Below are 14,736 nucleotides of genomic sequence, written 5' to 3' on the forward strand. Positions count from 1 at the left end.
GAGTCCCACATCGGGCTCCCTGCTCGGCAGGAAGTCTGCTTCTCCCTCTGACCCTCTTCCTTCTCGTGCTCTCTATCTCTCATTCTCTCTCTCTCAAATAAATAAATAAAATCTTTAAAAAAAAAGAAATAAGAAAGCACTTGACAATTTCTGCTTAAATATCATTACCCCCACTTGTAATTTTTAGATTTGTATGAATTTTATATTAAAAAATTATGCATCTTATCCTGTTCAGAATTGTAAAAACAATTAGCTCTTCCACTTAATATTGTTTCTCTTATGTATGTCTTCAGTATCTATTAATGGAATACAGTCCCTCAAATGAAATCCTAAAAAATAAACCTGCCTTAATTGAAAAATGTGTGTAAGGCATTTCTACTTTAAAACATATTGGTAATATTACATATCTACTAGCTTATAAGGTTACTTTTGCTTTTTTCTGAAATTAATTTAGGTGTAATACATGCTAGTGTAATTTTGAGATTAAATCATACGAATATGTTTCCTATTCATTAGTATTATCATACATAGATAGAAATAATGTTTTATAAAATAACATTTTATAAATGTGCAAATTTCTCATTGCATTTGCTATTTCAGCTTCACCAAACCCAGAAGTCATCAAGATAAATTCAATTTCAGATATAGTAACAAAAGTGGAAGACTACTATCTTAAAGGATATATTGTTGGGGCTATTCATCCTGTTATACAACCTGTGGGGCAGCGAAAACACCTACCTGCAAGTTACCTGTACAGAGTAGTGCTATTGCGCTTGAAATTAAGGTAAGCCTGGTGCTCAAGGAAATAGACTAGGAAGCAGTTGAGACAGTTTTCTTTGGCTAAAAGAAAAAGAAGTTTGAATGTAGTGATGGAGAATAAAGGATAATTAGGGGGTTTGGTTTAGAGCACATTTTCCAGTAGTTGAGGGGGATTGAGAGAAGGAAACTTACACCCCCTTCCTTTTAAAGCTCTTCATTGATTTTAGCCCCTTGCAAACAAATGGGTCCTAGGTGAGAATGTCAGTGAACAAAGGAAAAGGAAAATATAGACTCAAGAAGTACCTAGAAGCTTCAGTGGAGTAACCGTCAGCTACAGGTCCTGTCACTGGACTAAAAGAGCTGACTGGACCAACAAAGTCCACTTTCACTGAGCATTTTTTTTTAACTGTCCTATATTATTTTATTTATAGTGGCAACAGAAACTCTCTCTCCCTTCTAAAACTTTTACAGCAGAAAGATCTACCTGCCAAGTTCTCACAAATCAGATAGACTTATCAGCTTTTTCCAAAAAAAGTAGGATGTAAAAACCATCCATTTTTTCCACTTTTTTTAGTAGCTGCTTTCCCAAACAATACTGCAACTATTTTTGCCAGCCTAGCTTGTAAGTTTGATAGTTTTCAAAATACAGTTGCCCTTTCCAATGAAGAATGAAAATAACCAAACCAATGTCTTTAACACATCAGTTTTTTTTTTTTTTTACACAACTCTTGAACTATATCAAGCCATCTCAAAGACCAGGGTAAAAACTGTTTTCTCTTTTTAGTGATGGACTAATAATTGATCACTTTAACTAAGAAAGGGCTAAGCAAGGAAAGAAAAATGAAATAAGAGAGAAAACAGGAAAATTGAAAAAAAATAAGGACTTTAAAAAATTCCAGTTGTGCTTTTAAGGGACACTGCCTTGCTACTGAGTAACTGCCAACTTATAGATATCTAAGAGGGTTTGTACGGGCCCCAGCTTTCACCATGATATGGAACCTCATCCAGTATTTCAAGCATTACTAAATAAACATACCATTTTATCACATGGTAGCAACACTTATGTCCTAATTACAAATCTTATAAACTATGTATAAATTATTTTTCCTCTTTTAGCATTACTTCCAGTGGACTAGCAGTGCTCTGACAAGACTAAGAATAATCAAGGGGTAAAGATCAGAAAAGAAAAATGGAAAAAGACAGGATGATATTTATTTGCATTCAGATAGGACCCTTACTTGTGCTTTTGTACAAAAATGAGGTATAACAGTGATCTAAAATCATTTCTCACAGTTTTTAGTAAAACAACTGGTGAATTTTTTCTTCCATATTAAATTAGAAATTAAATTAATAGAGGTTTAAACTAAGAAAATTTAAATTAATAAAAGTTACTCTGTTTTTCTGGTATTTTTACCTAAGAAGACAACCATTAGGCTCGAAAAAAAAAATTGTCTTGACCTTATTTATGAGTTGATCATTCATTTTTACACTGAGCATATTAGTTAAAAATAATCAACTAACTTCCAACCATGAATATATTCTCTGTTACAGCCCGAAGCATTCGGCAGTACCCAGTGGACAAAGACGCCCAAGGCTTGTGATTGAGGAATATCCTCTAACTTATGAGACACAAACATGTGACATAGCAAAAGAACTGATAGAAAAGGTACTACATGTATACATTTGTGATATCGAGAAATATTTGGTATTTCTTCTTCATCAGTTTCCTTTCTTTAAAAAGAACAGGGAAGGGGCGCCTGGGTGGCTCAGTCAGTTAAGCGTCTGCCTTTGGCTCAGGTTATGATCCCAGGGTCTTGGGATCGAGCCCTGCATCAGGCTCCCTGCTCAGCAGAAAGCCTGCTTCTCCCTTTCCCTCTGCCTGCCGCTCTGCTTACTTGTGCTCTCTATCTCTCTGTCAAATAAATAAAGAAAGAATACATTTAAAAAAAAAAAGAACAGGGAAATATGGTGAGTGACTTCTACCAGAGGTTAAAACATATTGAAGCACACATACCAAATTGTACAGTTAGAAATACAGGCCAATGAAACAGAATGGAAATGCCAGAAATAAATTTACACACATATAAAAAGTTTGGTAACAAATCTGATGAAATAAAATTGGGGAACAACTGGGGTGCCTGGGTGGCTCAGTCGTTAAGCGTCTGCCTTCAGCTCAGGTCATGATCCCAGGGTCCTGGGATCGAGTCCCCCACTGGGCTCCCTGCTCCGCGGGAAGCCTGCTTCTCCCTCTCCCACTCCCCCTGCTTGTGTTCCCTCTCTCACTGTGTCTCTCTCTGTCAAATAAATAAAATCTTAAAAGAAAAAAATGGGGGAACAACCATCATTTAGTAAGTGCTACTGGGAAAATGGATGATTGTTCTGTAGAAAATAGACTCCACACATTTCAAATGAGATAAAGGGGTAATTTTTTTTTACCTATAAAAAAATCCAGAAGAAAATGAAAAAGTATACTAAGTAGACGTACACAATTATGAATAGGTTGAGGAGTTTGAGTATATAAATATAACTTATATACTAGGAAAATTAAGCTTTAAAAAAAGAATGGCGGGGAGGAATCCCCAACAAATGTGTCCTATGGGAGCTTCATTTAGAATTTATAGGAAATGAATACAAATGCATGAAAGTAATATCCAGTATTGAATGGACAGACAGAATCCATGGACAGCAAAATACAAAAGGAAACACAAACAATAGACACTTGGAAAAAGATTCAACCTAATAATTTTTTAAATAAAACAGTATTAATACCTCACCAATATTATGAGAAATTAAACTGAAGATATTAAATCCAGTGTTGGAAGAGTTTAAGAAAACATTCATATATCGCAGTTGGCATTGTAATGAATTATTACAGTGTTTCTGAATAGCAGTCTGGTCATAAAAATCGTAAATCCCATTTTATTTCTTTTATTAGAATCTATTCCAAGAAATTAACTGGAAAGGGAAAAACTTGGGGCACCTGGGTGGCTCAGTCAGTTAAGCGCCCTACTCTTGAATTTAGCTCAGGTCATTGTCTCAGGGTCCTGGGATGGAGCCCCAAGTGGGGCTGCATGCTCAGTGAGGAGTCTACTTCTCTCCTTTTCCCTCTGACTCTCCCCCTCCCCGGCCCCCCGCTCATGCACGTGTGCTCTCTCTCTCTCAAATAAATAAATCTTTTTAAGAAAAGAAAGAAAAGGGGAAAAGTCATTTTTATTCAAAGATAGTTTAATGAACAGTGATAGTTTAATGAACAGTGAGTAAGGGGCCAGATTCTCAATAATTGGAAAACTGAGGAGGCGGCCATGGTATACTGATACAATGTAACAGTTTATGGGGAGTCAACATAACTATATTGACTGTTGAGCTAGAAAAGTCTATACAATATAACTTAATTGAAACTTAAAGGAAAAATTGAACACTATATATACATATTGATTAAAACCAAGAAAAATTGTACATTCATAAGTATTCTAAATTGATGGGATTTTAAGTGAAAGTTTGTTCTTAGTTGCATTGACGTATTTGTAAGGTTTTAGGTTTTATTTAAGTGAATACAGCCAAAAACCTAAGGCATTTCAAGTAAGAAATGTGTTCATTGTTTTTATTATTGTTGCCAAAATTTAAATGGCCACGTGTGTCTGTAGTTTTGTGTATAGCCAGTTATAGCTGCTAATGATATTTCCCTTTTAGGTATAAAGTCACCATTCAATAAGGTTTTCAGGAACAGTCCTTGAGACTAGATTTTTATAAACAAGTTCCACATACTGTTTACTACTACTATTCTGGGAAATTTCAATTTGTTTTTCTGGGAATAAATCCACTCCAAAAAATTTCTTTTGAAACAAAAATGTAACTACTAATTTAATCTTAATAGATCACCATCAGAGCCCTTGTTTTGCATTTAACTTCCTGGACACAGTTAAAGATCTATTTAAACAGGAAAGTACTGTTATTTCAGCAATTAGAGTAATGGGGTTATTTCATGAAGAGAAAAGCTTCAGGAAACATAACACATGAACTATTTGAACATTGCCCCATGTGTGAACAAGAGCAATAGATGAATGCCAAATATTATTTTGGAACAGCTGTCTTACATAAAGAGTTTATTGTTAAATAGCTAGATTTTAAGTCATTTTACCATTATATCAATATTTTCACTATTTTTAAAATTAGGTTTATAAGTGTTTTTCCCAGGATTTTTAAATAAAAATAACATTATCAATCTTCCGGGCACCTGGGTGGCTCAGTTGGTTAAGCAACTGCCTTCAGCTCAGGTCATGATTCCAGAGTCCTGGGATCGGGTCCCATGTCAAGCTCCCGGCTCAGCGGGGAGTCTGCTTCTCCCTCTGACCCTCTCCCCTCTCATGCTGTTTCTCTCTCTCTAATAAATAAATAAATAAATAAAATCTTAAAAAAAATAAAAATATTAATCCTCCAACTCAAAAAAATGGAAAAAATGTTAATACTCTATTTGTTACCAGACTTTTCCAGATAAAACTTTCTAGTAATAAAAAATAGAAAAAGCCTTCTGCACTTTTTCACCCAAATCAGCTAAGAAGGCCTAGAGAAAGAACTGACAATAAATTTACCCATTCCCACCGGCAGGATACCATACCTCCTTACCACTTCTTTCTCCTCTCCCAGGACATTTGATACAAAGGACAATTTATGGTTACTTTTATGGCGTCATGCATTATTAAAACCTCAGTATGTTCATTTATAGGAGTAAATGATATTGTGTCAGTGTCATCCTCTATCCTAGCTCCACATACCCACACCTCCATCGTGCTTGGAATTCTCCTCACTGGCTGGAGCTGAGTGACCGTTGTGGGCATTGCTGTCTGGTTTTGCCCCAGTTGTTCCTGGCCTTTTTCGTTTATTTCATTTCTGACCATAGGTGTTTGCATTTACAACTTCCACCATAAGTCTTTTTCCCCTCCCAGGTAACATTTAAAACATTTAATTTAGGGGTGCCTGGGTGACTCAGTAGGTTAAGCCTCTGACTCTTGGTTTTGGCTCAGGTCATAATCTCAGGGTCGTGAGATCGAGCCCCACATTGAGCTCCTCGCTCAGCAAGGAGTCTGCTTGATGATTCTCTCTCCTTCTCCTTCTGCCCCTTGCCCCACTTGCACACTCTCTTTCTCTCTATCAGATAAATAAGTCTTTTAAAAAATCATTCAATTTAAATGTTTAAAACAGTGACCAAATAAAAGATGTTGCTATTTCTTTATTTTTACTTATTTAACAAGTATTTATAGAGCACCCACAGGTACAAAACAGCACAATACAAAAATGATTAAGACACAGTCCTAGTCCTCAAAAGAATTGCCAGTTTAACAGAGGAGAAAAACGTGGATACAAAAAGAACAAAGAAATGAAGCAAAAGCAGAGAAAGGGAAAGGTGCCCAGCATGAAAATCACCACTCTCAAGGTCTCAAATTATTTCACTGGCATTATATTATGCGCTTCTGAATCCTATTCTTTAACTTATATGATTGAATCTAATCATGAACATTTGGCCCAATAGGAGACAATAGCATCAAGATATAAGCATATATGAAAGCTTTCTGAGAGTGAATCAGGCCTATGCATTATACATACACATTTGTCAAGAATTAGACTTGTGACATTTTTCTTTACCCACATCAAGCAAACAATGCTGTATGTTTTTGCTTTTAAATTAATGTTTCTTCTTTATTAATTAAGATTGTGTTATTTTGAGGATTTCTTGGAATAGTTTTTAATTTTGCCTCAATGGGAGAGACCATTGTTAACAAGTCTGCAAAAATCATGTTACAGAATTATTAGTTCTTCCCAAATAGTAACCTTTTGAAGAAGAACATGATTCCTGTTCTCCTAATTTCTAAAGTGTATCAGTTCTGTTTGAAGAAGTCACAATAATAGTGTGACATAGTCTTAGGAGTAGTGCTTTATTAGAAGTTATTACTTTATGTATGAATGGGTCTTTAGTTAGTGGTCAATTTACTTCTTCTTATGGATTTCCTTAATAAGCCTATAGGTTAATTGATAAAGTAATCAATGTAAATAAATTTTACATTTTGTTTTACACTCTCTTTTCAGATTAATATAGCTGCTAAGAGAGGAATGAAATTTGTTGGATTCATATCACAGCCTTATCCACCACTTAAATTCTGCAATGGAAGCAATCACGATGGAGATACAGAATCAACACTGCCTGTGAGACACACTTCGGAGGAAAACTGTAAAAGTTGGAATGAAGGAACATTAAGTGGGCAATCGTCTGAGAGTGGAATTGAGGAAGAACTTCATCATGAAAGTGGACAGTGTCAAATGGACCGAGATGGCAGCCCCAGTTACTCTAAATCCAGAAAAGGAGAAGGTAATAGACAAGTCGAAAGAGTGTATTAGTTTAAATTTAGCAAAAATAAGTTTTTGATGTTTTTTAGAAACGTGAGGCAAAGTAAATTTCTAAAAATTATCAAGGCTGAATAAACTAATAAACTTGTCTTGATTTTTTTGAAATTTTTGTAGCCAAAACTAAGGTAGGGCAGTTTTTCAAACAGTCGTCCCTGGCATGGTCATACAATGCCATCCACATAAGGAAATTTTGTTTTGAAAATTGGTTCCCATTTGGTCATTCACCAGCTCCCCTATGAAATGGAGGCTGTGTGTGTACAGAAAGTGATTCTATGAATATAGAAAGCTGTTCTGATTTATGGTTTTTTTAAAAAACAGTGTGTGAGAATTTTAGTTTTGGCCTTTCCCATTTCATGGATGGTTTTTGCCTTTGAAGTTAATCGGCTTTTTTTGATCATCAAGTAGAATATGGGAATGCACATCATGATGAAACAATTAATATAACAATACTGCCTGCATCTTAAAATAACTTTAAACATTAGTTTTATTCTACTTTGGCAACTAGCAACTCTTCCCAAGAAATTGAGACTACTTTTTCATGTATTTTGGCCTGCTCAGAGTTTTCTGCTACCTTTGCAGACATGCTTTAAAAAGCACTACTAGAGAAAGTCAAAGATGATGCATACCTTAGAATTAAGAGTTCTGGAGTCAGACTGCCTCAATTTTGTCATAGAAAGGGGGTTGTTGTGAGAAGTAGTAGTAGTACACACTCTGGTGTAACACACTGCACACACCTACATTGGCCTTCTAGGTTGTAGTGAAATGTGCTCAACATTCTGAGGATGACAGAGACCCACTCGGCCATGGTCAGCACAGTCTTTTTAAGAACAAACCAGAAGCATCTAATTCATCATCTTACCCCTCCTCACCACCACCACCATCCCATTTTTTCACCAGCTCCCTAACTAACAACCGTCCTGATTTTCCTGCACTGTAAACATTTTAGGAACCAAAGAGTTGTTGGAGCTATGGTCAGAGACCTATTTGCTATCTAACATGCAATGCTACCTTTAAACTCCCACTGGTTCCCATCCTAACTTTGATTAGATCAGGTGTTTATTTCCAGTCCTTTTAAGTTCTAAATCCAATATGCTACTTAATTTAATTCTCAATCTTTAGATTCTACTTTCTTTTTTTAATTATTTTTTAAAATTTTTAGAGGGCAGGTGGAGGGGCAGAGAGAGAATCTTAAGCAGGCTCCACTCCCAGTGCAGAGCCCAACCCAGGGCTTGATCTCACAACCCTGAGATCATGACCTGAGCTGAAATCAAGAGTCAGACGCTTAATTGACTGAACCACCCAGGAGACCCTAGACTCCACTTTCTTAAATCATATACTCCTTCTTAATAATAAACTTCTTAATAATATAAATCATATACTTCTTAATAATAAACTTCTTAATAATATAAATCATATACTTCTTAATAATCATATATGTCTTAATAATAATCATATACTTCTTAATAATAATAATGACTCCACTTTCTTAAATCATATACTTCTTAATAATATAAATCATATACTTCTTAAAAATTTGTCTATGGCAATAGTTTTTAACTTTGTGTGCAGGTGTGGGATGGTGGCAGCATGAGGGTGCGGGGAGACACACACAAAAGACCCCTTGGAGAATCTGGTGAAATCCATGGAGACTCAATCCAGAAAAATGCACACAGGGGCATCTGAGTGGCTCAGTTCATTGAGCATCTGACTCTTGTTTTTGGCTCAGGTCAGGATCTCAGGGTCGTGAGATCGAGCCCTGCATCTGGCTCCACGCTTCGTGTGGAGTCTGCTAGAGATTCTCTCTCTCTCCCTCTCCCTCTGCCCCTCCCCCCACTCGAGCACTAAATAAATAAATAAATAAATAAATAAATAAATAAAATCTCTCTTTAAAATGCACATAACATGCATACCCCCAAGTACTTGCGCAATACAAGTGGTGTTAGACTTCCTAAACATAACCATATAGATGGGTCCATAGACTACTCCCCAAGTTAAGAATTTGTCAACTTATGGAAAACTAGTAGATATGACCCAGCAGTTCCACGTCTAAATATGTATTCTAGAGTCACTCCCAAATATGAGACATGAATAATGCTCACATTAACAAAATTTTGAAAACAATGTATCAACAGGAGAATAATAAACTGGAATATTATGTAGCAGTTTAACTAAATGAATAAGGTCTATACGTATTAATTCAACTTCAAGCATAAAAAGAAATCAATTTGTAGAGGCAGCTGGGTGGCTTAATCAATTAAGCATCCATCTTTGGCTCAGGTCATGATCTCGGGCTCCTGGGATCAAGGCCACCCTCCCCCCTCCCCCAGCCCCGGGTCGGGCTCTCTGCTCAGCAGGGAGTCTGCTTCTCCTTCTCTCTCTGCTCCTCCCCACCACCACTTTGCTCTCTCTCTCTCTCTCTCTCTCTCTCAAATAAATAAATAAAATATTTTTAAAAAATCAATTTATAAATGCATATATACAATATCATACTTCTTTAAAAGTTTTTTAAACTGCAAAACATAATATATATTAATGGGTATATAAATGTGCATTAAAAGATTAAAAGCTCGAATGAGAATAAAAAACACCAAATCATTATAGTAGCTATTTCTGGAGAATTGGATTAGGAAAGACTACAAAGTGAGCCTCAACTATATCCATTTCTCATTTCCTGGAAAAAAGTCTAAAGGAAACAAGGCACAAGGTTAACATTTAATAAAGCTGAGTGGTAAGTAATTTTATTATTCTCTATGCTTGTCTGTTTGCTTGAAATACATGAGTAATAAAAAAAAATTTAGGAATCTTTTCAATAAATGAATAAATACTTTTTCTTCTTTCTGAACACCTATCCCCAGATAACAAGTTGTATACAGTATTCAATGTTTTTGATGATGAATCAACCTTTTGGACCTATCAGGAAGGCATCCTGTCAATGAAAGTAACAAGAAAAGGATCTGTCATTAGTACACTTGATGCTGATTGGCTGGAGTTAACTACATTTTATTATAAACAAGGCTTGTCTTTAATTGATTCTTTTGTATGCTGGGAAACATCTAAAGGTAAGTTTTATATTATGATATATTGATAATTAAAGAATTTGATCTGTGTCAGAGTTGGTGGAAATGTTTTGCCTCTCAAAATCAGTGGCTAAAAGGACAGGTATTATTCATTAGGAATTAGATTTCAATTATTACACAGCTATGTAGCTTTATTTTAAAAGCTTAACCATCTTGCTTTCCTGCTGTCACTGCTTTTAGCAACCTTGAAAGGAAAGAAAATAAACAGATGACAGAATTTCCACTAGACCCAACTAGCACTAAGGAAAACTTTCTTCCTTCTGAGCCACATGTCCTGATGACCCAGATTTTGGACAGTGTGTCACATCTGGTCTGGGCCAGTGATTAAGAAGCCTAATCATATTCCAGTTTGTACGGCATGGATTGGCATGCCCATAGATGAGAGCATCAAGGTATAACCAGCAAGGCCTTTCCATATCCATGTGAAACGAAGGCCTTCAAGCTTAGCCTCCTTGAATACATGACCTATGATCTGTCTTCCAGCCAAACACAGGCTTGGCAGGGGGGGGCTCTGAGAACACGAAGTAACTGGAGGATCCAATGCCCTCTGGTCCCTCATGCCTTTCCTATGTTCTTTTTTGTGGAAGGTAACTTGACAGTAAGCTGAGGGGAATATCCTCAAGCCCTGTCTTCCCATCACTACAGCTGCATGCTCCTCCGCATGGCTCAGCCTTCACTCCTGAAGGAGCTGATTCTCCAGAGGCTCCCAGTGGGAATTCCCACTATGACTCATAATAAAGAGATTGTGATGATAGATAGATACATGATAGATGATAGATAGAGATAGATAGATGCAAGCTTAACCATCATGTGTGGTAGAATTATAATGTAATGTTTGCTGCTGGGTTGTAACTGTCAGAAATAGACAAAACACTGTATGATTGACTAGGATTTTCCAAATAAGATGTATTATAACAGCCCAGTTAGAAGGATTATAATTGCATTTGACAGTTACTATCCAAACTTACACACTATCCCAATTTTGGTCACTATTTACCATGTACTCCAGTCTATATCTGACTCTAAAATTTGTATAGAAAAATAATCTTTGGTTCAAAAATGATATTGACTCTATTTATTTCTGCCTCCTTTTATCTTTCAACTTCCCCTAACCTTCCTCTTTTAGTCACAATAGAATATGTAATCATTCATGTCTATCACAAAAACAAACAAAACTTTCCAAAAATTACTTTCTAGGGAAAGTGTTTTTAAAAAGAGATTAGTGCTAAAAGAGAAGAAAAATTCATAGTTAGGAGACTTGAAAAATAAATTAGGAAGGATGAAGTCTATGAAAACCAGGATAATTAATTACCTCAGTGAGTTAGAGGAAAGAACAAAAAAGCAAATAAGATCTCAATACCTTATTATCCTTAAATCAGACTATCATTCAGTATGGAGTTTCCTCAAAAAGTTAAAAATAGGGGCACCTGCGTGGCTCAGTCATTAAGTATCTGCCTTCGGCTCAGGTCATGCATGATCCCAGGGTCCTGGGATCGAGCCCCGCAACCGGCTCCCTGCTCGGCGGGAAGCCTGCTTCTCCCTCTCCCACTCCCCCTGCTTGTGTTCTCTCTCTTGCTCTGTCTCTCTGTCAAATAAATAAAATCTTTAAAAAAAAAAAAGAATAAAAAAGTTAAAAATAGCACCACCCTATGATCCAGCAATTGCACTACTAGGTATTTCCCCAAAGATACAAAAATACTGTTTGAAGGGACACATGCACCCCGATGTTTATAGCAGCATTATCAACAATAGCCAAATTAGGGAACGAGCCCAAATGTCCATCAACTGATGAATGGATAAAGATGTGGTATATATACACAATGAAATATTACTCAGCCATCAAAAAGAATGAAATCTTGCCTTTTGCAACAATGTTAGATGGAGCTAAAGTGTATTATGCTAAGCAAAATAAGTCAGAGAAAGACAAATACCATATGATTTCACTCATATGATATGTGGAATTTAAGAAACAAAACAAATGAACATAGGGTAAGGAGTAAAAAAGAGAGGGGGGAGGCAAATCATAAGAGACTTTTTTTTTTTAAAGATTTTATTTATTTATTTGATAGAGAGAGAGAGACAGCGAGAGCAGGAACACAAGCAGGGGGAGTGGGAGAGGGAGAAGCAGGCTTCCTGCGGAGCAAGGAGCCCGATGTGGGACTCGATCCCAGGACCCTGGGATCATGACCTGAGCCGAAGGCAGACGCTTAACGACTGAGCCACCCAGGCGCCCATAAGAGACTTTTTTTAAAGATTTTATCTGTTTCTCTGAGAGAGAAAGAGAGAGCATGAGCGGGGGGTGGGGGTGCTGAGAGAGAGGGAGAAGCAGACTCCCCACTGAGCAGGGAGCCTGATGCAGGCTCAGTCCCAGGGCCCTGAGATCATGACCTGAGCCGAAGGCAGACTCTTAACCGACTGAGCCATCCAAATGCCCCATGAGACTTTCAAGTACAGAACAAACTGAGGGTTGCTGGAGGAGAGGTGGTCAGGGGATGGTCTAAATGGGTGATGAGTATTAAGGAGGGCACTTGTTATGACGAACACTGGGTATTATATGTAAGTGACAAATCACGAAATTCTACTCCTGAAATCAATATTACACTACATGTTTAACTAACTAGAATTTAAATAAAAACTTTTAAAAAATAAAAAAAAGAAAATCAGCCTATCATTAAATCAGGGATACCTTAACTAATAGAACTAAAGACTTTGGGTAATTATTTAAAATTATCAAGAATCATGGTCCAATAGGTTCTTTTAACTAGAAACCAAGAGTAAGGATCTAGCCCATTGAAACACCCAGAAATATGGCCCATAACACACAGCCCATACCAGGTGCTCACAGATATTCCTTAGTATTTTTGGTTATTAGAAACTTCTCCCAAGTCGGTCTTTTATGGAAACAGCAAAATCTAATAAGAAGAGCATGGACTTTAGGATCAGATAGACCAGGGTTTAAATTCCATGTCCTCTGCTTATTAGCTGGGTGATCTGGAGAAGTTAGGGAGCTTACTGAGCCACATTTTCCTAAAAGGTGAATAAAAATATTCCCTACTTTACCACTGTGAAAATTTAATAAAATATAGTATGTACAAAATGACTCCACAGTGCCTCGCCCACTGCCAGAGCTTATTTTCTGCTGTTAGTTTTCTTTCCTGTGGCTTCCTGTGTGCAGTTACAGTACTTTTCATATGGATCACCTACTTAGAGATCAGTTTATGCTTCATGTATTTCTCTTTCTCTCTTCTCTTTCTCCTTCTCTTCCTTCCAAAAAGTCTAAGTTGGAGCCATTTCAAATTTTGGTTTGTGACCAACTGCTGAAGGAAAAACGAAAAATACTCCTTTCAAAATCCATTTCAGGCATCCCTGCCTTGGGCTTTGCCTGGTGAAAATAAAATTAGCCCCAGCAGTTGCCAGCTAGAGGCTCTGTAGGGCTTTTGTTCCCAAAGCCTCAGAAGCTATTTAGAGAGCCCAGGGGAGAATCTCTCCCTCTCAGCAGCTCTGGAATGTCTCATTAGACACTTTACATTATGAGCCATGCCAAGGCCCTAACGAGCCACCACGGTCTGTGGGGTCTGGCAACTGGGTGTGTCACTCGGGACTTCCCTATGAGTACACAGGGAAGCTGCAGAGGGGAAATTGTGACCCATGCCTGTGTCACTGTGAGAAGCAAGTCAGAGGAAGCAGGGCTGAATTGGTTGCTTTGTTCTGGGGTAGTTGATGCCTGACAACTAAAGCACATGGGGGACAATGTGTATTTTGTTTTGTCTTGCTTCCATCCTCTTCCAAAATGTTGTCAGAAGTCAGCCTATCAGGAATAGAAGTACAAAACCAGATATTGCACAGACATTTAAATACATTACTCCATAAATCTCATTTGATAAAATATCTTCCTCTAGAAAGAGGGAGAGGAAGAACAAAACTTTTAAAAAGTTTTCTCCTTTGGTGGGGTCATAGTGGAGAGGTTGTGAGATTGCGAATTCTTCAGTGCCCTTTCCCACGCACTCTCCAAGCATTTTCTGCTTCAAAAAGCCCCACAGAAGAGGCACCCAGTGGCCGTCTTGTTGTTCTTGCAGCTTGAGGTTTCACACTGCAATGGCCTCCTGCATCCGACCTCCTGCAGCATTGCTGGGCCCTCACCCTCAACAGGCTTCCCCAGTTGAGCCAACAAAGACAAAACACTTTATTTTACCAGAATGTGTAGAGATCCAGTGGGCCGTTGGCATGGACTGAGATGAGCAGCTTTGCCAGCTGGTATAAAACACACACACACACACCCCACCCATGAGGTTCCCATACTTTACTAGCCTATAAATGCCCCCATCGATGTCAGAGAATAGTCTCTCCCCACCTTTAGTACACCCACATCTTAAGGCTACATACATACATAAAAAAACATACCGTTTTTTATGAATTTTTAGACTTAAATTCATTTTGATCTCTTCACCCCTATAAAGATGCTTGTGTGGAGGTATCAGGCAAGCTGTATCAGAATGAGGAA

At 37.4% G+C, this 14,736-nt stretch overlaps 1 protein-coding gene across 2 annotated transcripts in view; it reads left to right on the forward strand.

The window, feature by feature from the left end:
- RFTN2 (raftlin family member 2) overlaps window positions 1–14,736 on the forward strand; it is a 66,678-nt gene that overhangs the window by 19,308 nt on the left and 32,634 nt on the right. Inside the window, exons 2-6 of one of the 2 annotated variants that reach the window (XM_028125371.2) lie at window positions 601–784; window positions 2,311–2,425; window positions 6,841–7,120; window positions 8,786–8,791; window positions 10,014–10,217. In XM_028125371.2, coding sequence (XP_027981172.1) covers window positions 601–784; window positions 2,311–2,425; window positions 6,841–7,120; window positions 8,786–8,791; window positions 10,014–10,217 — 789 coding nt within the window. The remainder of the gene's footprint in view (window positions 1–600; window positions 785–2,310; window positions 2,426–6,840; window positions 7,121–8,785; window positions 8,792–10,013; window positions 10,218–14,736) is intronic. The other variant, XM_088022076.1, reaches the window with a different exon arrangement.

The sequence above is a fragment of the Eumetopias jubatus genome, unplaced genomic scaffold (genome assembly GCF_037043125.1).
Source record: "Eumetopias jubatus isolate StellerSeaLion01/CBP00866 unplaced genomic scaffold, mEumJub1_p1.0 scaffold_3, whole genome shotgun sequence".
In the NCBI taxonomy this organism is placed as follows: Eukaryota; Metazoa; Chordata; class Mammalia; order Carnivora; family Otariidae; genus Eumetopias; species Eumetopias jubatus.